Source organism: Polyergus mexicanus, unplaced genomic scaffold (genome assembly GCF_030449975.1).
Source record: "Polyergus mexicanus isolate NDT 795.1 unplaced genomic scaffold, iyPolMexi1.0 SCAF_3, whole genome shotgun sequence".
Lineage (NCBI taxonomy): Eukaryota > Metazoa > Arthropoda > Insecta > Hymenoptera > Formicidae > Polyergus > Polyergus mexicanus.
In genome coordinates this window covers 6,010,356-6,037,865 of record NW_027223323.1, presented here as the reverse complement: position 1 = coordinate 6,037,865, position 27,510 = coordinate 6,010,356, and the positions used below count along the sequence as shown (strand labels likewise).

Below are 27,510 nucleotides of genomic sequence, written 5' to 3'. Positions count from 1 at the left end.
TGCAAATGCTATTAAAGCCATAAAAGATTATTCAGATATCTAGTGTTCCAGGAGAGTCTTTAACCAGAATTCTCTCCCAACTTCCGGAACTCGGAAAGTTTGACAGTTTTCAAATGTCGACAAGAATCGACATACTTAATCCACCTCTTTCAAATTCTTACACATTTCATCGATTATTTCTCTTTTATTTCTATTTAAAATGTTATCTTTCACTCAATTGATTTCCGATAATAATTTCACTGGGACACAAAACTTTTTCAACACACAATCAAAGTTATCACACAAATATAAACAACTGTCAGGATAAAAGATTCGGAATTCACGAGTTAGAGAACGTCGGTCTCCGATGCGGGACGGCACGCGCGTCTGAATCACCTAGCCGTCCTCCATTCTCTCACCTTGTATTTCGATTAGGGCGAAGGAGCGAGGTAGGGATACGTGGGGTACTCCCTTCCACGGAGATGTCTCTCCACCCTCGGTCACCCTCCCATTCCCATCCAGCGCTGCGCCGCCCCTGTGCGAAGTCGCACGTGCGGCCGCGTTTGCACAGCCGAAGGTTTTGCTTCCTATAGATGTAGATGAATAAACACGCGGATAGCTTTAAGATGTCCTGGTTCACGATCTTTCCGATCTTTCCAATTTGCCTGAAATGCCGAAAAAGATTTGTGATATATAATTACAGACATTGCGACGAGATTATAAAGATCAGATAACAGATCTTTGAATTTTTTGACCAATTTTTGAAATCAATTTTTCCTCCGCAAAAGTCTTAAGGAAGATCACCATTTGTTACAATATACTTTTTATTATAATAATAATATAAATTAATAAAAATGATATATAATAGTCTAAGACGCTTAAATAAATATCAAATACACTCTTTACAATTCTATACTTAAATCTCTAAACAAAAAAAAAATATATATATATATATATAATAAATAAAAAATTAATAAAATATAATAAGTAAATAAAATAATGTATACAATATAAAATAAAAATTATATATATTAGTTAAATAAATACTATAGTATAGATACATAAAAGACAAAAGAGAAAGACATGTTACACAATTTCCAATGTGTAATAAAAAAATAATATATAAAAGAAGACGAGGGAGAGGGTTTCGCAAATTACTCTATTTTGATAACCGCGATTGATAACCAATCATGCATTGTGCTTCGCGAAGAAATGAAAAAGGGGCTCTTTCGCGAGTAAGAATGAAAGAAGTGAACGCGCGCGGTTTAGCGTGAACACCGAGATTATTTTGCGGATTCATTCTGTTTTCCATTTTCTCAATGCGGCGAAACAACGCATCCCGCGATGGATCTTGATTATCGTTACTTATTGGTATTCGAATGTTTCCTCTCCTTCGGTTTTAATCTTTAATTGAAGACGATATTATCCTTCTCTCATATAATCTATCTCTGGTTGTCTTTTTTTTAACAAGTAGTTAAGGCCAAACCATACCAAATTGCAGGAAACCTAAAAAAAATTGATTATGATAAAAAAAAGAGATTAAAATTTTGATCGCACTTATTTTCCCCATACTTACTGCTAGCTGCGTATCACAAAAATTAAAATTTGCGAATTGCAAAATATAAATTTTGTGATATGCACAATGTTTCATTTTTGTCGCACCATTTTTTAATGGCAGATTATTTAAGTAATTTAAAATCAATTTCCTGAAAATGTAAGGTATTAATAATTTTCGAATTACAAGTGATTAAAAAAAAAGTTTGTTGCAAACGAAACTTTAGCGAATTATAAATGGATCACAAAATTATTTTCTTCAGCTAATTTTAAATAAAAATTACTTTAGAATTTTTTATCTTTCAAGTTTAATGACTTTTATATAATGTTAAATAATTGACAAATTGAATAAATAATGACGTTTCATATATATTTATGCCGAGAAAAATATAATTCAGATTAAAAAATGAAAGACAAAAAATGAATCTGTCATTAAAATTTATACATAACGTGGTAAAAACATAAGATATATACACTCTGTATATATTGTACTATTACCAAGTTAAAAAGCAGAAAATGCTGTAAAAACAAAATATGCTGTATATTATTATCATAGTTAAAAAAAAAATCGTCTGATTAATGAGCATTGGCATCGAGCAAGATCTAGAGCGAAATCAAATAACAATAAAGATAAGTGATAGTAACACGCTCTCGCAAGTCCTACTATCGAACGGTACAGCAGCTAAAAACTTCATCAGCAACATTCTTCGTCCGCAGCATCCGGCATCATCATGGACCATGGACCTCGCGTCCAGTCGTCCCATCGTCCTCAATTACGTATATGTCTCTTCCGCCTTCCTCCCGCCCCTTTCCCATCGCCACGGTTCCCTGGCGGATGATCTGGATTGTTTCGCGTGAGATTTATTTGCGCCGTGGAGGCGGATTCTGGATGCTGGACCAATCGGGCAACGGGCGAGGATCGATGTAATTAGAGGAGCCAACCCGGCGAGAGTGCCGAGGGAGAGTGCAGGAAGCACATGCGCGCGCGTCGCCGCGAGCGTGCCCGCACCCGCGCCCCCGCTCGAGTATACGGGGGTGTCTAATTCCCTTTGTGCGCCGTCTATTATTGTCGGCATTTACGATTATTACGCTCACGCTGATTTTGCGCGCGCCCGTCGTCGCGTAGCCGTTGTCGCCGTCGTCGTCGGGCACGACGCAACGCGACGCAACGCGATGCGACAATACAATTATCGTTATCCCCGCGGTCAATACGCGAGGACGAGCGGCGTCGGGGAGGCCGCGGGTGCGCGGCCGCTTATCGACGCGTTCTCTGGAAAACGAATTTATATTATTATCGTTATTATTGTTATTTCATCTTTTCTCATTTTTTTTTCTAAACGGAGCAGCAAAATAACAAAGCTATATCGTTTGAAGCTCGATCGATGCCAAATCTCGTAATTCTAAGAATTATAGATGTAATATTTCTTTGTTTATGTTCCACTTTCAAATAGCTATTTGTATAGAGAGTACAAAAGAACTTATTTAATTGAAACAATTATTTGAACGTGGACATGGACATTAATTAACAAAAGCCCAAGGATATAGTTCGAGTTTCTTTTGGGATATTCATCGAAATCCTAATATTTTCAACTGATTCTATGTTTCGCTTAATTAGCACAACATAGAATCAGTTATCCCCTAAGAGTATATGTTCGAGGTTTTTTTTGAATATTAATCCAATTCCTCTTCGAATCTTACAATCTCTTACAACTTACAATATAAATTCCATAGAAAAATATACAACATAATCTTCTAAACAATATTTTTTTAAAATCCAGGCAAATTTCAAATCTACATGTATGACAAATTCTTTCGATCTCTGCCACATAAAGAAACTCGATGACAAAAAAAAATGCATCAGATGAATCACTATATATATTCGATAAAAAAAAGTTTTAAATATGGTGGCATAATCGCAATTTCTTTTTGACATTAATATAATAACCTTCATGTTGTGTAAACATGACACGGTTATATCAATGTCGCAGCTCACCTAGCAAGCTTTTAAGGAACGGCAAAAGAATATCCAGAAGCAGGATATGTCCCCGAAGACTTGGGCGAAGCACTGGAAGCTTGGAGCTACGACGAAATTACATATCTCGTCGTAAGTCTTCGTATCGTACGTTTTTATTTGAACCGAGATTATCGCCGGAGTTTTAATACGTGAGTATAGGAAGTCAGAGTGAGACTTTGGCCTTGACGGAGTCGGGACGCGAAATCGGGCCCCGGAAGCAGGGTCGGGTGGCCCTGGGCTTGTTTTGTACTCTATCGTGTTCGCAGTGCTGCGTGTGGAACACCTGGGGCCCGATAGCGGGTTTCGCCTTGCGGGCTTTCCCGAGCTGGAATGAATCCCTGGTGGCTCTCCTATCCGATTGGGGATGCATCAGCTATTTGACCTGCTGCATACCCTGCTGCTGGCTCCTATATAAGAAAGGTAATCTTATCTCCCTTTAAATTTCTTCATATTTATCGTGATTATAATTTCATTTATTCTACTTCATTCTTTATTCCGATGTATAACGTTTCGCGTCAAGTAATATACGTAGCATCGCATAGTAATAAAGCGTAAGTGACCTCACGGAAAGAAGAGAGAGAGGGGGGGAAGAGGGGAGGGGGAGAGAAAGAAAGGATAAATAGAATCAATTATTTTTTTGAGTAAAGCGGTTAAAAAAAAAAGTTTTTCCCGAAAAGGTATCCGATTTGTCTCACTTTATAAGATTTGTTGATCTCTTTTTTTGTTCCTTACGAGATAATTTAACGTACAATTAATGATGTAAATAAGACGATACACACAATTCTAAGTATCACAAATAAATTTGAAAAACGCACCATTAATGTATCGTGTATTAAAATTAACATAAGGCTTGACAATGTCCCTACGAATGGCGGCGATTCTTTCGACCCTGGCGACCTTTGTGCGTTGCGTGTCCTCTAAAGAGAACGTCTTCACGATGTACGTTAATTCCGTGTGGCTGATCGCCGATCAGGATTAAAGAGAATTCTACTTTTGTCATTCAGAATGGTACACACCGCAGCCATCCTGAACGGATTGTCAGGAGTGATCCTTGGTCCTGCCACGGCTCTGGTCTCCGCGATTTGGTTCCCTCCTGGGAAACGCACCACCGCTACCGGTATTTTTTCAATTTATCTATATAATCAACAAGAAAAATATGATTTAAAAAATAATTATGTATTATAATATAATTCAACAAAAATTATATTTTTTATATTCATGATAAAGAATACATTTCCGTAACACTGAACAAGCTGCACGGAATAATAATTCTTTTTTTTTAATTTTTTTTTGTTGAATTGTGCTATTATTACTACATTAATCTGAGCAAGTTAATCGATATCGTAGGCATATCTTCCGCCTGCAATCAATTGGGAATGGCAATTTCTTATTTAATCGGACCGGCCATAGTAGAGAACGCAGTCGCGTATAATACTACGTCCTTGATAAATAATACAAATTTCAACGCAACTGTCGCTTTTGATAGAATGTACTCCGTGGTATTGCGAACACAGATTATGTCTCTCATGAGGATCGGTATGTTTTTTAAAGAAACTATATATAAACAAAGTAATTTTTTGTTTATATAAAATTTATATTTCAATACATAAGCAGTGTTAGCGATATACTGACAGTTTGGCAGCATAGATTCGAACATAGAAATTGCGGCAAACTGGCATCAATTGCGTGTTTGCATTATACATCTAACAATAAGTTTATATTCTGCTGGCAGAGTCTGCTACAAAATTTGACGACAGATTTGATTGTTTTAATGTTGCTAAGACTTGAAATAAAATAAAATAAAATTGTTGGAATAATTTTTTAACCTTTTCCGCTGTTTTGCATAATGATTTCAGAATTTGTTGGTCAATTCTTAATCCTGATAGGCGTTCTTTGCTTCTTACCGGAGGAACTTTGTCAATCTGTTGATCTCTCCGAAATTTCCGAGCGTCTTGGTCTTGCGGAATCAGTTCTTCGTCTTCTAAAGTAATTTTTTATAATCCTTTCAGGATTTCAAACATGGAGTTTTGTAAAAATATATTATAATTTATTACTTTTTTTATGATAAATTAGTGATGCTACATCACCTTGTATTTCATGAAAGAGTACCAAGTCCCTTTGGCGCAGAGGATAGCGCGTTGGACTTCTAATCCAAAGGTCGTGGGTTCGATCCCCACAAGGGATGTTGATCCTTTTTCTTTTTTTTCAGATTCCTCTTCTTGTTTTCTTTTGAACATTGTGATTCGTATATTAAACTTTCCCATCTAAAAATAACTAAATATCGATTAAACGGTCGAAAAATAAATATATGCGTATAAACTTTTTCTTCTTGTTTGCTTATTTATATTACGCACAATTATAATTAATTTATTATAGAAACTTAACTCTATACAATCTGGTTATTTCTGTTTACAGGAACAAGAACATGTGGTGTCTTTGTTTAGCTGCTGCGCTTAGCCAAGGTGTGACTGGACCTTGGCTTGCGATGATGACAATGACCTTTGGCACTAGCATTACGCAAGTAAGAATACAGTTTAAAAATTTTAATCTATCAAACTGTTAAAAATTTACATTTAAAGAGACTAAGAGCCTTAAGTTCCTAGGATTTCTGTATTTATTTAATTTATCTCGAAAACTTTAGATCTTTTGTCTCTCACCATGGCGCCACAGTAATTTTTTTAATAAATCAAAATTCAGGAGGAAGCGGACAGATTAGCTTTCTGGACCATCATCGTCAGTGGCGCTTTGAGCTTAATAGCATCGCGATTAGCAGACGCATTTCAAGGTCGTCTAAAAATTACTCTTCACATATTGTTGACGATATCGTCAGCAATGTTTCTATGGATACTCTTGCTAGACGATCGTATCCTAGTTTTCCACAAAGGTGAGCTGTATGCCGCAGTGATCCTGGGAATATCCGCCAGTTGGTCCACCCCCGCCCTTTTTCTTGAACTCGCCTCCGAAATTGCGTTTCCGGTCTCCGAAGCCATCGTCGGCGGTTATATGATCTTTCTGTCGAATCTCGTCGGCGCGCTCTTCTACTTCTCATACTTTCTCCCGTGGATGAGTAAGAATAACTGTTATGATATATTCCGACACATTCTATAAATTAAAATATTATATTATATTTTAATATATTCACAACTATATATAATGTTTTTGATATTATATATGTGTGCGCGATCACTCTTTATCTTGTGCTTTTATATTACATAAGCAAATGTTGATAATTAAAAAATATCATTTTAAAATACAAAAATATTATTATCTCTTCTTTCTTCTTTTCTTTTTCATATTTTTTTTATCGTATTTTGAATTTTCTTCAAGCATAAACTATTTCCAGTTTTTTTTCTCTCTTGCTTTTTACATCTCTCTTATTATTTCTATTATTATTTAAAACTTTTATTTTTATTTTCAGGAATTTTAATTTCTGCTTCTTTAATAATGATAAAAATCTTTAATATATAATTTATATTAATTTTTTTACTTTCTTTGCTTCTTATTATTAGATAAACACTTGTCGACGTATTGGACATTTGCAAACATCTCAATGGCAACCATACTCGTAATTTATGTCAAGGAAGATTATAATCGTACAAAGATGAAGTAAGAATATTTAATATCGCGTATCGCGCTTTTATATGCCATAGAATTGTTTAATTTGTGATATTCATATTACGCGCAAATAGCATGCAATTATATATGTATTAAGAGAAAGACAAAATAATAGAAAGAAAAAAAGAGTGCACATTTAAACAATTTTACAATAAAGCACATATTTTAATTTAGATCTAGATCATAAAGTGAAGAGAAGAAATAAAATAAAACTGTTAATTCGTACGATATATAAACACACACACACACACACGCGCGCGCGCGCGTGTATGCACACATATAAATATATTGCCTTTTTATTTTTTAATTTGTTTTTTGCGTTAAGGCTTCTGTTTCCTCATTGCAATTATATTGAATTATGATATCAGAAATGAGAAATTATGAGAATCTTTTTTCTCGCGTACACATATATTAAAATAAATTAGTTTTTTTACGTTATTATATGTCATTACATATACATCAGGGGTATAAAAAGAGACATATCATCGATATCATAAATATATTCTATTAAATAGAAGAAATTATATGACATGCAAAAAAACTATAATTTATTTCGATATGTATAGTATAAAAAGATTTTTTTCATTTTCACTTGTGACTCGATATTATTGCAGTGAGAAATTATATATAAGTTTTATAGCTATATCTGTATATTACTATATATACATATATTATTAAGTTATTAGAGAGAACTTATGTTTTTTATTGTTATATATATATATATATATTAATAATTAATTATTGCCGATATCGTTATACTTTAGTTCGACATCTCGAGCATCTTGGAAAGAAATAAAAGATTGCAAAAGATTTCGAAAGAAGAAAATTCGAAGCTAACCAGATTCCATTCAATCTTTCAATTAGTATTATATATATATATATATATATATATATATATATATATATATATATATATATATATAATTAAAAAACATCCACAGATATCTTTATCTCATCAAATTTTCGCTAGGCAAGACTGCAATAGCAAAATTTATAAGAATTACTGTGTAATAATAAAGATATATATTTTATTATAAAAATATATGTATTTTTATTCCGCCAAAATCGCATATACAAAATAATTCATAAAAATGCATATGGCAATACTTTAGATTTAGAGGATGAATACGTGTGTACAAGTTAAAACAAATAAATGATAATATTTTAATATAGATCGTACACATAGAGCAAAAAAGTCTGCTTTTTTTGTCTCGATTGATCAAATCAAATGTTACTACCTGATGAGTAAATTTTTGAATGTAACGGACAGATTCTAATAAGCGGACAGCATCAGCTGAGTCTTACACTATTACGCGTGCGTGAAAAAAGTTTGACATTACTGTATACTTATTTTATAACTTTTAACAACAAATTCGCTGTCGTTGCGTAGCTATTTTACGATACGTTTTAGCTGCGCAACGACACGTAACGATAACGATATCGTCGTTATGAAGTTTACGAAGAGAATTGGCCTACTGCTCCCAGCAGTGTTGCAAACTGGTGAGACAAATCTCGCGCATGCGTAATAGCGCAGCGCAAGTACTAGCAGACGTCAATTACATTTTGGATAACGTACTCACGCGTGCGCACAAAAAATCCATTCCAAGAGATTTGTTGACCAATCAGGGAAAAGATTCCTTTATCCCGATTGGTCAATCAAACGCTTCCAAGCACTCGTAGTGTCAAGACTGCCAAGTCGAACGCAATTCGCGGCAGTTCGTGGTGATTGGACAGATTTCTAGTGGATCGATTGAAACATATCGAAATCACTTCGAAACGCCAAGTGGACTAATTCCATTGTTTAGTAGAGGATTATATCAGCTGTAGAGGCCAAGTGGACGTAAACAGTTCTCATAAGTTTTGATTCCTTATCAGCAATTGATTGCACTTAATGACAGTGCCTTTATCAATCCTCGATCTACTACAAATAGTTTTTTTAGAGATACAGCAATCTAAGATTGTCAGAGGATATCCAGTGATTTATATTGATCAATACCAATTAGTTAAAATATAATAACGATACCGATGCATCATGGAGAAACAAAAACAGGTAAGACAAATTGCTAATCTGCAATCTCCTGTATCGCTTTTCTGATATTTGTAGCGACGTTAACAGAGCATATAATCGTATATATAATTACTATTGTTATATATTATTACACATTATATATTATTTACATATCTTATTAATATACTATATGTTTCTATAATTTGACTAGATGACAGATTAATAACGAATTAATTGATAGCGATATCACAGATGTAATATAAATTAAAATTTGTGCTTATTTTTCAGAAGAAGAAACGGGACAGATTGCGCCAGTCAATCCTTCAGCACCAAATACCGGATGCTCCTACGTTGGAGGAGTTTGAGTGCCTGCTCGGAGAATCTCCCACAAATTATCCCAAAGGTGAAGCGGTAGAAGATATAGAAAGCGAATTACATTCAGCTGCTATCGACACAGAAATTTATGAAAAGCAGGCTGCCGAAGAAGCAGCTTACGAGAAGGAGCGCAGTTTACAAGTTGAAACAACGGGTGAGGTAAGTAATTTTACAAAATTACATCTCAATATTATCAGGAGCTTGATCATACATGATTGAGTTCTGAATCAATAGCACTTTGAAATAAATAGATTATATATTTCAGGTATTGTTGTTAGCCGAGAATTCTCAAGATGAAATTGACGCTGTTCAACTTGACTCTGTGTCCAACGACATCTTGAATGATCAAATAAATCAAACCCAAGTAAGCCTTTCCACTATTCAATTGGCTGGAGTATCGCCAATTAATCCTGAAGAATTCAATCAATCGACGCAAGATACCAAAGATCTAATTAAAGCAAAGATTTTATCGAAGCAAACAGAGATTGGAGAAGGCAAAAAGGATATTCTGAATGCATTCAAGGATGTTAAACCGTTTACAGAGCAACAATTGACGTCCTTGTATCACAATCAGGAACTGGCGTTAGTGGACGCGTTTGTGACTGAGTTTACAGAGACACAGTTGAGATGCGGGCCATTGAGACAGCAACACAGGCTGCACGAGCTATTGATGAGTTACCTGAGAGTGCGGAACCATCTGATTATAAATTCGTACGAGCTGGAACATTTAAAGAAGAACTGTCGGGAAACGCAGAAACAACTCTGGTGCTTGGAAAAAACGTCAGAAACGGAGAGTGGCGAGTGCCAGGACGGCAATCCTGTCACTGCCATCCACGAGTATTCGGTTGCCCATTTCAATCAGCAGGCTCTAGTAGTGCTCTCCAGGACCTTGTCAGCCATCAAGGATACTTTGCATGATAGCCAAGCATTATACTGCTATGAAGCAGAGTCCTTACGTCTGCAAATTGAACATTACGTGCAAAGAGTTGCTAGAAGTTTCAATGTGAGTTGCCTTTTGTTGAGTAAATTTTTTAGAATATCAAGGAAATTATAAGATTCAAAATTATGAAAAGCTAAGATTGAGTTAAACTTAATTAAACTGGGTTAATTTAAATAAAGTTGAGCTGAGTAGAATGCTACTAGATTCCATGCAGAGATCCGAAAAGAATAATCGTATAATTTTAATCTCTCTTAAAATTCAACAATTCAAATTTTTTTGCTACTTTCAGGAATTTGCTAATCTTTCACAAACCGCTCCAGCAAACCTTCTGCCGGAGCAATCACCGTCTCAGACAGCCCCGCAGCTAGTGGAGCTTAGGATGTGCGTGACGGTTCTATTCAACTTTCAGCGTCGCGTTCTCAAAGATGGCAAGTTTGTCACAGACACCAGAGAATGGCTGTCGAGGTTGGTGGCGGTGCTTTTGAGAGTTGCCACGTGGCAGGATCACCTGTTCCTACTGAATCATATACTGCGATGTCCCGGTGGCGTGATGAACTGGGCCAAGTCGTTTGTGCAAGTGCCAGTGCCGCAGAAACTCTCTGGATTGAGTTCCTCGCCTTTTAATGATCCATATCTTGATCATATGATCGCCACTCTCGCGGTAATCCTTCTACCAATCAAGGATCGGGATAAGTTTTTGGAACAGGTGCAGGTATCCTTGCAAGATACCGCAAGCAATCCAGGGGATACAGTATGGGTGATGCTGGATGAGGAGGGCGAAGAGGACGAAGACATCGCCAATATTGGCGCCAATCTCTTCGAGAGCGATCTGATTTCCCTTCTCAATCAGATTCCATTGGACAGGCTCTTCGAGCAGGTGCTGTTTGTTCGATGTCAGAACGACAAGTATGAGCAGGAGGAGAACGCCATCACGGATCATCACATGTTGCGCCTCTTCGCGTTCTACACTGTGCTCGTCAGACTACTAAAGCAGGGTCTAAAGACCTACGATTCGCCACGATATAGACAGTTAGCGAAAAGACTCAGCGCGTTGATCAGAGACGTCGTTCAATACGCTAGCGATCAGTGGGAGGCTTTTGACAGAAGTCAGGTACATAGAACGCGATCAAATTTCACGAATTCATAGAATTCTGTAGAATTATACTGAATTAATTAAAGGCGTATGCTTTATTTCCTGTCAATTTTTATTCGGTTTTTCTTTTTGTAAAAATTTATATGGACATTATTTTCTCTGTTACGATTCTTGTATTTTTTTGTAGATTTTAAAAGCTATATTAACTGTTATATAGATAACTGATGAATCGATGCTGTTGAAACTGCAGATTGAATATGATTGCTTTTTCCTGAGAGCTATCCTCTGTATATTTTCATCACGGCGTTTAGGTGCCTGGCAATATCTTGCAGCGATACCATATCACATTATATCATCGACTACCTTGTGGCATATCTTCTATATTCTGCATACTGATTCTACGCTTGGCGACGTAGCAATGTTAAATATGTCAGTCCCAGGTAGATTAAGAGTACGATAAAATAATGTTAATAATAGAAATTGCAAAATATAAGATAATAAGTTATCTTTGGTCACATATTGTCTCTTTTTTTACTCTTTCTTTTGCTATTTTATTTTTGTAGTGGTTAATATTTTTTTCTCTATTTCTTTGCCTTTTTTCCAATGCTTGCGTACAAACTTTGGACCCCTATAAAAGTATGCTACAATGTCAATAACAATGACATGTGATATTGCAGATTGGGAGGCAGAGTTAGGTTGCCCTGAACTTCATAAGCAGTTTGAAGAAAAGTTGGGCAACATGCCAGGTGACGAGTCTTATTTTCTGCTAACAACCTTTGCTAATATGGCTATGGCAAGAGCCCATAAGGATTATGATTTTGTGAGAACAGCCACAATCGATCTGTTTCAAGTATGCTAATGAATACACACATTCAATGAGTTTGTTAAATATATAATCTATTTCTGTCTGTTTCTATTAATGCGATAATGACGAGACAATCTATCTATAAATAAGAAAATTTGTAATAATTTTTACATTTATAAATATCTTTGAAATTTGTATGCATATTTAGATATCTATGATGCATATTTAGATAAATTATTGAATTTTTAATAAATTGAATTACAGATTGGATTTCTTAGCGAAAAAACTCAAGAGTCTTGTTCAAAGGATGCGAGGTCACTTTTATCAAATTTGACAAGCAAATATCCTACTCTTCTGTCTGACATTTTGCAAAAATTAAAAGACAATTTTGTATCAGTCGGGAAGGTATAAAATAATAATTTTTATATAGGTATAAAATCACATAAAAGTGTGTAAATTTTTATATCATATAAAATCTTTAACAACTCCTCACTCCTTAGAGAGAGAAGGAGAGAAAGTTCTCTCTTATTAACATTCATTATAAAATTTCTTAAACGAGTTATAATAATATTATAAAAAAATAATATACTACTTGTGTAATAATATAAATAGTTTATTTTTAAAATAAATTTGCAGGTAATAATAATAATCGTTTTTTAATGATTTTAGCTGAGTTTGTATCTGTTCACGGAACTGAAAATAGGAATGTGGATGCCGCAGCAGCAGGATATGGCAATTCTCTCTACCTGGTTGCATCAGCATCCCTTAACTTCGTCCGAGAATCATCTGGCTCGCCTGATACTTACACATTTGAATTGGGGTCTTGATGCGTAAGTTGTCTTAATATTTTCGACTGTGAAAAGACAAAAATTTTGTTTTCGAAGGAACACAAAGAAATTTATGTTGTTATCTAGAATATCTGAATTCTTCAACAATGTGTCCATTTTGATCTCTATTAATTTTTGATTTAATCAAGTGTAATTCCTGTAAATGTATCCTCTTTATCTTCTAATAAGTTGTCATAATTATAAATCCAAAATTGTTGATTACGATTTATATGATTGAATTATCCGTTAATGCAGAAATGACAATTTGTATCTTCCGATTGATCTACATCGACAAGTGGCGTTATTAATTGTCGAGCTTATGATAAAGTACATGCCCGACACCCCAATGCAGACAGCCTCGTTATTAGCTGAAGGTGTGAAGCAGGTGAGTTGTCGGTTACTGAAGAGATGAAAGTAAAAAACTGATAAAAAATCATTCTTATTTAAATATGATATTTAAATACAGTAGTATTAGTTTTATCGATATTTGAAAATTAGAAAATTAATATTAAGATAAGTAAGATTAAAAATGAACTAGATTGTCATATAATGGATTATCCATCAAGATTAAAACGAACAAAAGTTCAAGTCTGTTCTTGATCTCGTTTCAGGTCTCTTCGATAGTGAGGCCGCAGAACAGTGAGCAGGCGTTCAACTTGTGGGCGTGGGAGATGATGAATAGACTGAGGCTACATCAACTGGACCAATCGGAATCTGTGTGCCAGAATACCATTTCGAACCCGGCCGAGGGTCTCGCCTCCGTGCCCGATATGGAATCAAACTCCATCCTAGAAATTTTAGCAAAAGGAGTACGCGAAAAACAACCGATCGCCTGCTACGCCTCCGTGCTGATGACCCTGTGGGGTCACTCGGTGCCGTTGATCTGCGTCGAGGGTTTTAGCCAACTGCAGACTTTACAGTGCTACTATAAATATGAGCAAGTGCTGATGTGTTTGCACCGCGTGGTACCATTGTTCCTCGATTGTCCAGACTCGTTACTGAAGAACGACAAGTTCGTTAGTCTAATTGTGCCGCTCGTTGCCGCCGATCGGACGTATATGAAGATAGCGAAGAATTTGATTGCCCCAGAATTTCCCGGTCCAATCCTCAGACAGTTCTCGAATATGATCGAGTCTCACTTGTATCATTTCAAACGGTACGTGCGGATGAGTTAATATAATTATATAAAAAAAAAAAAGAAATGAAATAAATAATATATAGAAATAGAATAGTCAATAAAATAGAAATAAAAGGGGATAAATTTATACAGTACAAATACTTGAAAATAATTATTTTTTGCATATATTGATCATAGGTATTGCTTAAATAGTCCGGAACGTTTCGTCAATCTATGGTTGAATGTGCTGATACTTGTTCAGGATTGGAACAAGGATCATAGCGTGATGTATTTGATGGATACCGTGATCCGCGCGGCGTTCTTTCATTTAGAAACCCGGATGACAATGGAGAACATATTTCAGAATCTTTTCTGTGTAAGTAATTTAAGTGTAATTTAAGTGTAAATTGTATGTATCTCACATACACATATGCATAGAGACGGAGGCGAGGATAATTTTAGAATTAGGAAACAATGCATACTTAATATAGAAAAATATATTCCAAATCGTAATACAAACTAAGGGAAGATGTGATCCAAAAATAAGTCGAAAATAAAATGATTTTTTTTTCCATTTCTAAAACTTGTGAAAAAAATTTGCCACCCTTTTGTACGATTTCAAATGTATTCTGTGCATAGTTATATCAAATCAAACAATATTATAATTTTGCAATAAAATATTCCATTCTTTTAATGAGAAATATCAATTTTATCAGCCTGCTTTAGATGGAAGTAGTGAGGTATGATGTATAAAAATTAATTCATACAAATCAGGTTTTTAAATATTTATTCTATATATATCTAAATTTATCTCAAATAATTATATATTATATTTATATTACCAATATTACACCACACAAACACAAATTACTAATATAAATATATAATATATTTAATATATATAATATCTATTGATAATAAAGAAAAATATGTGTGTGTGTGTGTGTGCGCGCACGCGCGCGCGCGTGTTATGTGTGTAATATCTGTAATTTTTTAAAACTTCTCGATATCAACAACAATTAACGTATGCATTTATTCATGTGATTTGAATGTGCGATTCTCGTAGAATATATCGTCTACTCGAACCCCGGGATCGTTCGGGTCTTTCTTAAGCTGGGCGACAGGATGCTCCAGTTCGGCAAGTCTTCTCGGTGGAACTGTCCAGACGATATGGCTCGCTTATCAGATCTTGTTGGCGGAGCAGTATGATAGGGAACTTAAGACCGGACTTTGGCGGGAGATTTTGCGGGAATTATCTATGCAATCCAAGATATCTCTGGATACTGCTCTCAAGGTTTAAGATCAACCGTATTCAGAACAAGATTATGCATTCCAAGTAAATAAAAAATTATAATTGTTACGAAATCTCTTTCAGAGAGCTTGTGCAACGGTGAAGATAACTCCATTCGGAGTGAACAATCTGGCTATTTACCGTTGGTCCCAGCAGGCTCTTGATACACCCATAGATCACCCGATCTTGCCTCTTTTATGGCAAAATTTCTTTAGTTTATTTCTCGCGCGAGCTCCTATCATATCAGGGTAATTATTACTATTATTTTATTCTTTAAAAAAGAAACGGGCACAGTAATTTTATATAATAAACATGCACCGCAAATGTATAATTTATTTCTTTATTTTTCAATTGTTCTAGATCTATGGATAAAGGTGGGTTTGGAGAAAAGTTTTTTGAAGGAATGATAAATCTAAGCTACTTGAAAAAGCTGAAGAAGCGATTGCACGAAACGACAGAGCATTTTCAAATCAAAGGAGAGAAAGACACGGATAACGGAAAACCGATCACGGATGAACGGCGTATATTTTATCTCAGCGTAGCAAAGTAAGCGAACATATTGGATATCAGTAAAACAAAATATTTTTCTCGAAAATATCTTTGAAAAAGTGTATATATTATATATATATTTATGCTTTTATTTATCGCAGGTTTTACAAAACACTGAGCCTCTGGTTGGAAGAACCCCGTCTTCAGGAACCAGGACTTTATCTCCCGGCTCTGCCACCGCAATATATGTCGCAAAGGCTAATTTTGCTAGTGCAAGGAGATCGAGTAAGTCGATCACATATCAGAGATACCCAAATTATTATACACTTTCATTTCGTTATCTTCGCCAATTTTTAGACTCTCTGGCTGGAATATATCGACTATTGGACGGTGCAGCAAAGCCAGCTGAAGGCCGTAAGCGAGTGGGAGCGCGCAATATTTCGCGAGAATCGATCAGGAATTCAGAGATCCCAGTCTGCTTCGGCGAGCGCTGTGGAATCGATCAATCCTCTTCATAGAATCTTCCGCCGACTAAATGCCTATGAATCACCGCTTTCACCGCCATCCTTGAATCGTAATCAGCCGGTGTTGAGCTGCGTAGCCAGGGAATGTCTCTACAACTCCGATGCCGTTATCAATCTAGTCAAACCGCATCTCCGAGTCATTCTTGACTATGCGCAAACTTATAATCTCATGATATCCGAACACACCGCTGTGGACTGCAATTTCCTCGAACTAGTACCGACTCTCTACCGGGTCTATGAGAATCATGTGACCTTGCATGCCCTTTGCGACCCAGCGCCACCCAGTCAGAGACGTTCGAGATCGGGCACGCCGCCCACAGTACACTGTGCAGGCCCTGCGATTATCAAGATTACAGTACAGTTGAAAATAAAAATAATTTATAATTAAGAAATAGATCATAATTAAAAAATAGTTAAAAATATAATTAAAAAAAATATATATATATTTATTCATAAATCTCTCTACTGATCTTTGATACTTAATATTCTTGATCTGAATAAATAATCAGACATATTCTTAAAGTTTTTCTTAAACAAAACTTTTTAAAATTGCATAGGTTGAAGAAGCTCATGTCAGCGAAGGTGTAGATCACATGATAACTCAGAATCGAGCAGAGTACGAAAATCTTTTAGTGAAAGCTAGTCAACCGCCACCCAGCAAGGTCACTCTTGGTTGCGTTTTCATCGATCATTTGATCGCGTAAGCGGTTTAATTGACTAATTCTAAGATGTGTATTTTAATGTTATAATTAGTTGTCATTTTATTCATTAAAATTATCGATAGCGCAGCAGAAAATTGCACTTTCTATTTATTTTTTTCTCATATACTCTTGCCTTTCAGGATGTTGGAGTACGAATTAACTATCAGTCGAACTAACGAAAACACTGTGATACTATGCAAGGTGCAAGAAAGCGGAGTCAAGCTGTTCTATCATTTGGTGGAGTTTTACACGGAGGAAGCGGCATTATGCCCTTCCACGAAACAGCTCATTACTACTTGTTTGGAGAAATTGGGTCAGGTATGTGACAGATTTAAAATTTTCATCAATTTGAGATCATAATTTTACATATCAACTTGTTAATGCAGAACAGATTCTAAGCATAACTATATCGAGAAGAATTCTTTAATCTTGAAATGTACTGTGAGACTTCTCTTGTTTCCAGTTATTCATCAGCGGTGAAGAAGTTCAAGGCCCGAAATTGTTGAGCACAATCATTCAGAGGCCTAATCTCGGGGGCTTATTGGGACCACATTTTACGCCTGTCGCTGGTGGAGCCAACACGTTTTTGCAAATGTATCAAACCGTTGTGGACTTGTCCACTGGATCGAATGTTGATTTATGCTTTGTGCTGCTCTCAAAAGTAGGTAGAGAGAGTCAAAATTATTCTTTCTTTATATAATCTTTGTTTAATCTTGTTTAAGCGTTGTCTAATGGATTATTATTTCTATTATAGTTTGACGTCAGCAGTTGGTTAAATTATCGCCGTCCGCGATTAAGCGAAAGATCTACCTTCATAGATCTAGTCTCTAAAGCGTTGTACAATATTGGCCTGAATCCCGAAGAAGAAAAGCTGATGCCGCATGAAGTAAGATTTCTTTTTATTTTTATTATAATACTTATTTTAATTAAGTAACAAGAAAAAAAAACGAAAAGAATTATAAATAATTACAAAATTTCAATTATATTATCGCGCTGCAGCTTTTTCGGAATCATCTACGACTCATTCTTCTACACGAGTTTCCCGAACACTACGGCGAGGTGTTGAGCGCGGTGCTGAGAGGATCCGAGAGCCAGAATTTATCGCTGGATGTTTGGCGCGATTTGCTGGGAGCCCTTAGCGGCAAGCCGAAAAATATTGCACCTATATGTCCTCCCAAGATCAGAGACGAGATCAGACATTATGCCACGGAACAAAGGCTGTTGTCTCGTCAAGAGGTTCCATAAGCAATTTTATTATCGAAACAATTTTGCTTATACGAAAAGAAACATTCAGTTTTGTCGCACTTCGTTTTAAATGCAATAATAAATTTCATCGGAGTTAGATAGTATCATGACGATATTTTCATGCCATTTCACAGATGCACGACACCGCTGTGCTTCTAAGCCGACATTTCATGAAGGAAAGATTGCAATATGGATTGTACGGCCTCTATCCGAAATACAGAATTTATAATGAACCGTTGACCGTATTTCTGGGTATGGTCGGCCACGCCTTGGTTGTGTTGACACTTCATGCTGATCGAGGATCGCTTGCAGATCAATGTGAGTCGGTATTTTTAAAATTATGAATGCTTGGAATCTTGAAATCTTGTTACATAACTATCCGAACATATAAATTATATATCTACAACAAAGAAGAGAAAAATATCGTTAATGCTCTTCCAGTGTGCGAAAAGATCTGGCCAGTATTAAGCGAGATGTACGCGCCGTGGATTACTCCATACTGGACGAGAAACTTACGGGAGCCTACAGCTGCGTGGATCCAGCAGTTGACGGACGATAGATCGGTGTTGCTGCCATGGATTATTACCGACGGTCCTTACGCGAATCGGACGATGGCGATGTTCGCCGAGTGCGTCCGTTTCATCATCGATACTATGCCGGCGTCGAGTAAAATTCTTAGCTTTGTGTGGCAGTTCTACGTATCTAATTACGCCCACGTATCCGTCAAAGATCACGTGCTAAATGTGGTGCACGGAAATTTCCTATCCCTTCCGTGGGATCGCTTTTGTCCCGCTATCAACGACATCGAGTTAATGATCAAGGTCATTGATCAGTATCTACCGGATTGTCACTTGTTCCTCGGAAGCGTCTTCACTTGGATTAATTGGACAGCGTGGGTCAGTGAGTTGATAACCACGCAACCGCTGCCGGTTGCTGCCAGGATACACCTCTGTTTGCTTAACTTGCTGGTGAAACTGTCGAACGAGCCCAACGTCAGGCAGGTAAAAGCAAAGAGAATAAGAGATAAAATTCGAGAAATAAGAAATTAAATCCTGAAAGGTAGAGAAAGATCTAATCTTTAAAAATGCAAGGACTAAAAATTCCAAAAATATGAACTCACCGCAATGATTATCAAAGAAAAATTAGCTTTAACGAAACTGATTAATATTTCAGAATGAGAAAGCGGTGCAGTTGGTTATAGAAGCCGAGAGCTTCTCATGGCACTTAATCGACGCCGCGGCATATGATCAAGTGATTAATTGGCATGTGATGAGCTGCGATCCCAGGGTGATTTTGTGTCTGGGCAAGGACCAGACTCACGCTATCGACGTAGCCGTTAACAAGTGAGTCTGATACATAGTGTATATTCACTTTACTATATGCGTAATAAATAATATAACATGGATTAAAAATTATTTGATATATATATATATATAGCTTAATGAAAATAGCGGCGGCCTACGATGCTACAGTGAAACATTTTCATCCTACCACCTTGAAGAAGCGACAAATGTACGTACGTTCCATGGTGAAATTGCTGATCAACTGTACCACAAGACACAAATCCCTTCTCTCGACCAATAGCAAAGTATTCACCAATACGTTGTCGCGGATGCTCGACGATATGGAGATCGTCATCACCAGTAGTAAATATCTAAATATAGATTTCAAGAATGACTGATTTACAGCTTTGAAATCGAAGAAAATTAAAAATTAAAATCTAAAAGTAATTGATGTAATTTCTTTTTCCTAACTTTTCTTATTCTTTTTAGCCGTCTCAGAATCGCAACAGGTTGCCGAGGCCGGCCTGCTGATCACCGAGTTCTTGCACTCGATCAATCAAAGCGGAGTGTTGGTCGATCATCTTCGTAGCAGTTGGACGGCGTGGCTACTGGAGCGAACAGCTAGTAGTCCGGTGCTAATGGGCATGTTAAGAGTTATCGGAATGGCAGTCACTTCCTCGTCCACTCTGGGCCATCTTATGGAAGCCGCGTTGGAAGCTTACTTTAAGTATAACGGTAAATAACTGATCGATTACTTTCATATAACATGTTTCTCATTTCATATTTCATATTTTGTTTTAAACTATTGATGACGCTTCTATTTTAGTAACGGAAGATATTCGGCCCACGTGGGCGTCAGTGCTGACGGTCTTGCAGTCCGTGGTACCCCGACAACCGCCACTAGAATCGATACTGGTGTCTGAGGGGAGATTGTTGGCCCTTTACTCTGTGTTGCTAAAGAGACTTCCGTCCTGCAGAGATATTCGGGAGGAAGGTATGCTGCTGATCAACCTAGTAGATTGGATCACCGCTGTTAAAACCACGTGAGTCATACCGCGAAGAATAGACAGAATTAACTAGATATGACGAAAAAATATTTTTATGTGCATTTAAGATCGTTTTGTTATAATTTCTTCAATTTCTATTCGTAGAAAATCCTAGAAAGAGATTAACATTAATATTGATTTTTATTTATTCAGAGACATTGTGGAGGAAAAACTGCCTCTGCTGTGGGCGAAAGCGTGCGAATTAGCTTATAGGCAGTGTCAATACAGCGAGAACACGGTGATCGCTGCTAGAGCCTTGAAGGGATTGGCACGGGCGTTGCTAACCGTAGCAGACGATGTGGGACAAGGATGGGGTATTCTGGGGGCTATTGGATTAAGGAAAGGTTCTCAGCTCACTGTACGGTACGAGCTATGACGCGTTATGTGTCCTACATTTGGTTCAACCTTTTAATCGTCCGTTCAATTTCTCGAACAGATGTAAATTTCTCAGCCGCACCACGGCCGTCTACTGCCTGGCACAATTGCCGGAATCCAAGTCTGATCAGCAGCTGGTGAGATACACACCGCACTCGCCTGGCGTGGCGCCCTCGCGATCGACCGATCCGGACACGATGGAGATCCGACCTAGCACGGAGGCCGTGAAAGCGATGCAGAACTTGGAAGGGCTTCTGATGAACAAACAGTACGCGGAACTACGAGGAGACGTGGAGAGAGCCATCAGACTCATCAGAGATTCCGCCAACTCCCTTCACAATGCTGTCGAAATCATCGGCGCTTTCACCACGGAGCTTTACAATCAAAGATATCTGCACGTGCTGACAGAGTGATACTAGTTTTATATTTTGACCTAGCGATGGGCTGATGTGACCTTTCAAATCGCTTCGATGTGATTATATGACACAAATTTCTCAAACGAAAGTTTTCAGAGCCGTTTTAGTCTAATTGTCAAGTCTATCAAGATTTTCAAGTGTTCTGACTCCTCGCGATTGATTTCAATATTTCAAGACTTTCGAGGCTCTTTCAAAATTTACAAGACTGTAAAAATAAATTTGAGAGATATCGAATATTTTATCAAAGGAAACTTTCTATAATGATCGAATCATTTGAAAACTTGCAGGACAAGAGATCGGAAATCTATCGCTACGTAGATCTCACCAAATAATGACGCGTTTAAATCGAATGCTTGTGTCAGTCAGAGATTAAGAATGCATTACGATTATTTATTATATATATGTATATATATATATATATATACACAATATATATTGTGATCGGAATGTTATAGATATTTATTGATATTCAATCGAATTCTGATCTTTTAATGTACATAGTTGCAATATAATCTTAATCTTTAATTTAATTGCATAATTGCAAGCTTAAAACAAGTCTTATTGTTTAAACCTTTTAGATCTGCATCGATCTTCTAGTCACATGAAGTCTGTTTCTTTTCTTAATTCAAAACATTGTGAAGTTTAGGATGCATTCAATTTAAACGCATACTGATTTATATTGTCGATAACGATATTTATTATTAAAATGATATTTAACGATAAATTGTTATTTATGTAACGTAAAATTTGTTACGCATTCAACTCGTGTTGTGAATGCTTTCTTACCTGTTTATATGTTGTATGTTACATATTGACGAAATATTTGATTTATATTTGCACATTGTGTTAGAATTCTGATGGCACAATTAACTTGTGAAATGGCGATTAATAAATTTTCACGGTCGATATTTTAAATCGCACGAAACGATCATTCAAGAACAGCAGTTATCAATCGATTGAAACGAATAACTGAATGAATTCCTTAAACGAAATCTTTATATCACAGAAGATGGCTATGATATAATTATCATAGTCATTTTCTATTCTATGATATAATTATAGGATCATCACTTGCGTTAGTACAGGATGCTTCTAAATTACTGTCGTAAGATTTACAAAGATTTACTTTTTTTATTATTAATGTTATAAGAAACGAATATATACGTATGATATGTACACGCGTGCGCGCACACACACACAAAAGTTGCACGTGTCCTACGTTTCTAGCGAAGATGGACTTTAAGATAATTCGCCAAGTTGTACAGCTATTTATCAATTTGCAAAAATCGAATGAAACAACATGCAAAAAGAATTTAAGAATTCGTTTGGTTTTTTATAATTTAGCAACATTAATAAAGAACTAATTAAATCTTAATATTACTTCATTAAAGTTTAAAATTTGTTCAATAATCTAACAAGACTGCCTTATATAGGACAATTGAAATTAAAACAATCAACTAATCACGATTCAGCATTTTATAGAAACAAATTTGAATATTTAATCATGGTACGGACTGATTTAGATCTCGTCAAGATATGTTGCATTTAAAAATTCATTTAAATATTTAGAAATTCGAAGAATTTAGAGATAGAAAAGAGAAAAGATTTTAATAGGATCAAGAATGAGCAGCGCTACGATTGAAAACTTTGTTTAAAAAACTTGCAAGTCTCTTTATTTCTAAAAATATTCAATAATTAATTATTCTCCTATCATATTCTTAAAACGTCAGCATGCGCGTCTCGCAGTAGCTGCGAAGCCTCGTCGGACGGATAATCGATTAACTCGCATTCAAAATGATCACGGAAGGCGCTTCGAAAGATCGGTATCACGTCGGCGATTGTTACATCCGTATCTAGCTCCTCGGAGATACTAGTTACACCCTTGCCCTCGATGCCGCATGGTACGATGTGCTCGAACCATCCGAGATCAATGTTGCAGTTGAGCGCGAGGCCATGGGTAGTGACATAACGGCTGCCGTGGACACCTATGGCACAGATTTTGCGATCGCCGACCCAAACCCCGGTATGCGGCGAGGTCACGGCCTTAATGCCGAGCTTGGCGCATACGCGTATTACCGTACGTTCGACCTGACTCACATACCACCTGACACTTGTACGAAACTGTTTTAGATCGAGTACCGGATAGGCTACTAACTGACCGGGTCCGTGAAAGGTGATCAGTCCGCCACGATTCGTCCTCCAGAAGTCCGCGCCGAGGCTTCTCAACTTTTTTTCGTCTGCCTCCGTGTATATTCCGTTCCGTATTCCCACTGTGTACACCGGTTCGTGCTCTAGGAGCACTAATGTATTCGCTGATTCGGTTAAACACTTATGATGATGATCCGACAAGATCTTCTGTAAATGTAGACCGACACTGTACGACAGGCGACCAGCTAGCAGAACTTTTACCCGTGGATTCATCCCGAGGATTCTGTGACGTTGAATTAGCTAATCTTTAAAGCTGAGAAACTTCGTTAGGATTCATTTATCAATTCATATCATTACCAGCCTTGTTTGATTGCAATCTCGTTTTGGTTGGTTTATTTAAGTAAATCCGGGTTGTGAAGTTCTCTATAAATTAGAAGAGATACCTGTGTGCAAAAGAATGATTATTTTGAAAGAATGTTTCAGGCTTTTTAGCTATTGAATCCTCAGTATTTTTTTTATCAATTTCCAGATTATAAGTTAATTGTATAATTCTAATATTATTACTTTTATTTTAAAATGCTATCATTTTAATGTTCAAGTTTTTTAATTTCAATTTTTTAATATTATTTTCGATGCTTCTTATCGTATCGATTTGATTTATTTACACATACGTAAGCATCAGTGGCTGCGTAAATCTTCTGGGCGTCGCTGAGGGGTTGCACATGCCACTTGCTCCTTCGTACCTCAGGATTCTTACTAATTTTTTTTTTTAGCTAAATATACATAAAAACATTTCTGCCAATTCTAATTTTACTTATCGAGTTGTAATAAAATAATACGAAATAATAAGAAAAGAATACCACTAAAACAGTTAATCTTTCCAAACTCCAACGACCAGATCGGTTTAAGCATTGATTAGCAAACGGCCCACAGTCCAAACAATTGCTTTCCACTACTTTTTGAGCAGGGAACTCTTTAAAATCTCTTTCAAGTTTCCGCAGATCGCTGTAAAATAAAAAACTTATGAATGTATGTGAGAAAAATTATACTAAAATATGATAACATTTAACGCTAAAAAGTGTCTTATTTTAAATAATGTAATAATATATCTCAGATTGCACGTTTCGGAAAAAATATTTCATATAAAAATTGCACGGTTTGAAGAGAAGAAATCAATCAGATGAGTTTAATCTTTGATCCCTAAAACACACATTAAAGTCATTTTAGTTTTCATCGTAATTTTTTTCATCACTGTCAAAGATAACTAATTATATATCTCAAATAAAACTATTTTCTAAAAAAAAAAATATATATATATATATATATATCGTAATAATTACTGACTTTTTAATATTAACACCAACAAGTATGACTTTTGAATGGCACAGAAGTTCGACGAAGGCTGCCGGTAGTTTGTTCAGGGAATAAATATGTAAAAGGTAACACACATCGACATCTAGACAAATTTGCACCAGGGCTGTCTTTCCGCTGCCAGTTTGGAAATTGAAAGGCCACTCTAAATCGAAACCCAGTGGTATAATCTTCTCCTCGCTGCAATTTATTTCTTCTCTAGAAAGAATACAAATGTACCTCAAAATTTCTATATATTTAAATTTTTATTTCTTTATCATGGTTTCTCTCTCATTCCCTCTTATCCCCTATCTCACTTCTATTTGTGGTCCTCACTTATACTATATGTCACACATTTTTCTTCTTAACTTTACAGGGAATATTTTATTTAACACTTCAGCACAAAAAAAAATATCTGTTATTTTGATCATATGGAAAAATACATAAGAAATAATTTTGATTCGATGGAAGAAATATCACGGTAAAAGCAAGTAATTTTTATCAAGCTTATTTAGAGCTTTTGAAACTAAAACATATAAAGTTAGATCTTGTTATTCTCAAATAAATACATTTTGTTTTTTACAATTTAACACGATACGAGGTTGAAGTATCACTTTTTTTCTGTCAGCTACATGATTTTATTTAAAAAAATGTTAACAACTTTTAAGTTTCGAGAACAAATAATCTTTATTAAAAGCACATTTTTACCACAATACTTGTTTCATTAAATGAAAGAATCACTTCTTGCCACATTTCCTCATCAAATGTTAAAAAAAAAATTTTTTTTGAATGTTGAAAGAAATATTATATTACCTACTTATTTTTCTTTCTAAAAATATCTTACATTTGTTCACACTCACATGAGATTATTGCAGATAAAAGCACAATCGACAAATTCAGTAGCATATTCAATACGACCCTTGAAGACAATTGGAGGATATTTTTCACATGTTTTATCAATATGATGTTTTATCGAATGACATACTACGTCATTCGCATCTGCAAATCTCTGCTGCAAACAAATAAAAAAACAATAATAATCAGTTTTAGAGAGAATTGAATTAATAAAATAGTAAATAGAATATAAAGACATGAATGTTAAATATAAATAAATATTACGCACCCAGAATTGTCAAAGTTTTTCTAGATATACATATATATTAGACTTTTTTTTATTAAAAAGACACACCCAAACAATTATACTACAGTTTAAACTATTTTTTAACATTCATTATAATGTCATATATCTAGAAAATTTCATAGCGCAAAAATACATATCTGAATTAAAGTATTATTTTCACATCTTGATAGAGAGAAAAAATTCTTGAGCGAAAGTCACACACTAGATTCTTTATAGTTGAACTAGCTGCACTAGCGGCTAGTGGTACTAGTTCAAAGTTTATCTCTTTCTCTCCACATTGGAAGTAGAAAGATAAATTCTGACTAGTGCAGCCAATTCAGCTATAAAAAACAGATCCAATATCTCGCAATTATATAAAGATGTATAAAAGATCCGATTTCAAATTCAAAAGACATTGAACAAGAATATGTTTCGTTTATGCACCCATTTGTCGTGGAGTCAATCATCGACGCACCTTCTGAACTTCCAACTTTCGATAATTTCCGATAAATAAATCATATTTCACTCCGTGTATTTGCGAAAGAATTATAAAGTTATATGTAGACTACGAAGGAAAGGAAATGCAGGGCGACCTATCTAACCTCATCCTCATTGTCCTCATTTCTTTTTACGGCACGTGTGTTCATCTCTGGAATGTGGTATAGAGGTGGAGGCACTTTCGTTCTATTATTTTTTTAGATTTCGTCCTTTTTTATTTATATTGAGATGTGTTAATCACCAAACCACGTGGTAGAGGATACATATACATGATATACATACACTATCATGGCTGACAAGCTGACAGGCTGACAGATGACAGGTGACAAGTGACAGATGCGCTCTATTCTATACTCTATGGCTGCGTTCGGAAACGTCACCGTGTCCACACGAGCGTCGTTCTATTTTTGTTATTTACTTAAAGTTGAATGGTGATGTTTTTGAACGCAGCCCTATGCATGGAACGAGCTTTCAAGAGTGGGGAATGATCCAATTCGTAGAAAACAGTAGAAAAGGAAATGGATCGCTATCTTTGTCAAAGATTCGGGTGCACCCGAGTGGGGAATCGGAACACAGCCTAGAAGACATTTTCCAGCAAGATATAGTCTATATCTATATGTCTATATGTCTATGGTTCTGTTGCTAGGCGACTAATGTGTACACATGGCGCGCAATTGACACTTGCTTTCTATTGGTA

General features: G+C 35.9%; 4 protein-coding genes, 1 long non-coding RNA gene and 1 other non-coding gene across 10 annotated transcripts; 3 read left to right on the top strand and 3 right to left on the bottom strand.

Moving 5' to 3' along the window:
- Positions 1–3,495: 3,495 nt before the first annotated feature.
- On the top strand, positions 3,496–7,157 carry LOC138931837 (solute carrier family 49 member 4 homolog). Its single transcript, XM_070293007.1, has 9 exons — positions 3,496–3,634; positions 3,707–3,967; positions 4,396–4,486; positions 4,552–4,664; positions 4,895–5,083; positions 5,404–5,533; positions 5,963–6,068; positions 6,245–6,614; positions 7,057–7,157. Exons 1-9 carry the CDS (start codon positions 3,496–3,498, stop codon positions 7,155–7,157), a joined length of 1,500 nt encoding a protein of 499 aa, XP_070149108.1.
- Positions 4,607–5,765, bottom strand: LOC138931838 (uncharacterized). Its single transcript, XR_011446686.1, has 3 exons — positions 5,635–5,765; positions 5,452–5,528; positions 4,607–4,681 (listed from the first exon to the last, which is right to left on the bottom strand). It is a non-coding gene; the product is annotated as an uncharacterized lncRNA (long non-coding RNA).
- Trnar-ucu (transfer RNA arginine (anticodon UCU)) lies at positions 5,660–5,732 on the top strand. The gene has a single exon. It is a non-coding gene; the product is annotated as a tRNA-Arg (tRNA).
- A 1,829-nt stretch (positions 7,158–8,986) lies between the features above and the next one.
- On the top strand, positions 8,987–23,036 carry Epg5 (ectopic P-granules autophagy protein 5). Of its 4 annotated transcripts, none has more exons than XM_070316418.1 (30): positions 8,987–9,212; positions 9,459–9,704; positions 9,811–10,548; positions 10,775–11,596; positions 11,796–11,985; positions 12,256–12,428; positions 12,648–12,788; positions 13,053–13,213; positions 13,466–13,595; positions 13,822–14,366; positions 14,526–14,703; positions 15,044–15,067; positions 15,394–15,621; positions 15,703–15,866; positions 15,979–16,164; positions 16,269–16,392; positions 16,465–16,986; positions 17,189–17,331; positions 17,473–17,650; positions 17,796–17,993; positions 18,087–18,218; positions 18,332–18,568; positions 18,712–18,895; positions 19,019–19,578; positions 19,751–19,920; positions 20,015–20,223; positions 20,350–20,595; positions 20,687–20,903; positions 21,060–21,269; positions 21,343–23,036. In XM_070316418.1, exons 1-30 carry the CDS (start codon positions 9,195–9,197, stop codon positions 21,692–21,694), a joined length of 7,626 nt encoding a protein of 2,541 aa, XP_070172519.1. In that variant the 5' UTR covers positions 8,987–9,194; the 3' UTR covers positions 21,695–23,036. The 4 variants fall into 4 exon arrangements, 3 of the variants coding, with proteins under 3 accessions (XP_070172519.1, XP_070172517.1, XP_070172518.1); XM_070316416.1 differs by having other exon boundaries at positions 11,796–12,018; XM_070316417.1 differs by lacking the exon at positions 15,044–15,067 and having other exon boundaries at positions 11,796–12,018.
- A 305-nt stretch (positions 23,037–23,341) lies between these two features.
- On the bottom strand, positions 23,342–24,122 carry Lipt2 (Lipoyl(octanoyl) transferase 2). The gene has a single exon (XM_070293005.1). The coding sequence runs from the start codon at positions 24,116–24,118 to the stop codon at positions 23,408–23,410; it is 711 nt and encodes a 236-aa protein (XP_070149106.1). The 5' UTR covers positions 24,119–24,122; the 3' UTR covers positions 23,342–23,407.
- Positions 24,123–24,196: 74 nt separating this feature from the next.
- Wrnexo (WRN exonuclease) lies at positions 24,197–27,088 on the bottom strand. Of its 2 annotated transcripts, none has more exons than XM_070293003.1 (6): positions 26,918–27,088; positions 26,056–26,207; positions 25,190–25,414; positions 24,706–24,850; positions 24,517–24,618; positions 24,197–24,288 (listed from the first exon to the last, which is right to left on the bottom strand). In XM_070293003.1, the coding sequence occupies exons 1-6, from the start codon at positions 26,960–26,962 to the stop codon at positions 24,238–24,240; spliced, it is 720 nt and encodes a 239-aa protein (XP_070149104.1). In that variant the 5' UTR covers positions 26,963–27,088; the 3' UTR covers positions 24,197–24,237. The 2 variants fall into 2 exon arrangements, with proteins under 2 accessions (XP_070149104.1, XP_070149105.1); XM_070293004.1 differs by having other exon boundaries at positions 26,056–26,204.
- Between the last annotated feature and the right edge of the window lie 422 nt (positions 27,089–27,510).

Excerpts from the sequence above, each read along its gene's own strand:
- LOC138931837 (XM_070293007.1), top strand. The coding sequence starts at position 3,496 with ATGACACGGTTATATCAATGTCGCAGCTCACCTAGCAAGCTTTTAAGG. Across the intron at positions 3,635-3,706 it reads ACGACGAAATTACATATCTC|GAAGTCAGAGTGAGACTTTG; the intron begins GTCGTAAGTCTT and ends ACGTGAGTATAG. Across the intron at positions 6,069-6,244 it reads TTGGCACTAGCATTACGCAA|GAGGAAGCGGACAGATTAGC; the intron begins GTAAGAATACAG and ends ATCAAAATTCAG.
- Epg5 (XM_070316416.1), top strand. Across the intron at positions 15,068-15,393 it reads CTTTAGATGGAAGTAGTGAG|AATATATCGTCTACTCGAAC; the intron begins GTATGATGTATA and ends CGATTCTCGTAG. Across the intron at positions 19,921-20,014 it reads ATCGACGTAGCCGTTAACAA|CTTAATGAAAATAGCGGCGG; the intron begins GTGAGTCTGATA and ends ATATATATATAG.
- Lipt2 (XM_070293005.1), bottom strand. The coding sequence starts at position 24,118 with ATGAATCCACGGGTAAAAGTTCTGCTAGCTGGTCGCCTGTCGTACAGT.
- Wrnexo (XM_070293003.1), bottom strand. The coding sequence starts at position 26,962 with ATGAACACACGTGCCGTAAAAAGAAATGAGGACAATGAGGATGAG. Across the intron at positions 25,415-26,055 it reads TTTATCTGCAATAATCTCAT|AGAAGAAATAAATTGCAGCG; the intron begins GTGAGTGTGAAC and ends TATTCTTTCTAG. Across the intron at positions 24,851-25,189 it reads GTTGGTGTTAATATTAAAAA|CGATCTGCGGAAACTTGAAA; the intron begins GTCAGTAATTAT and ends TTTATTTTACAG.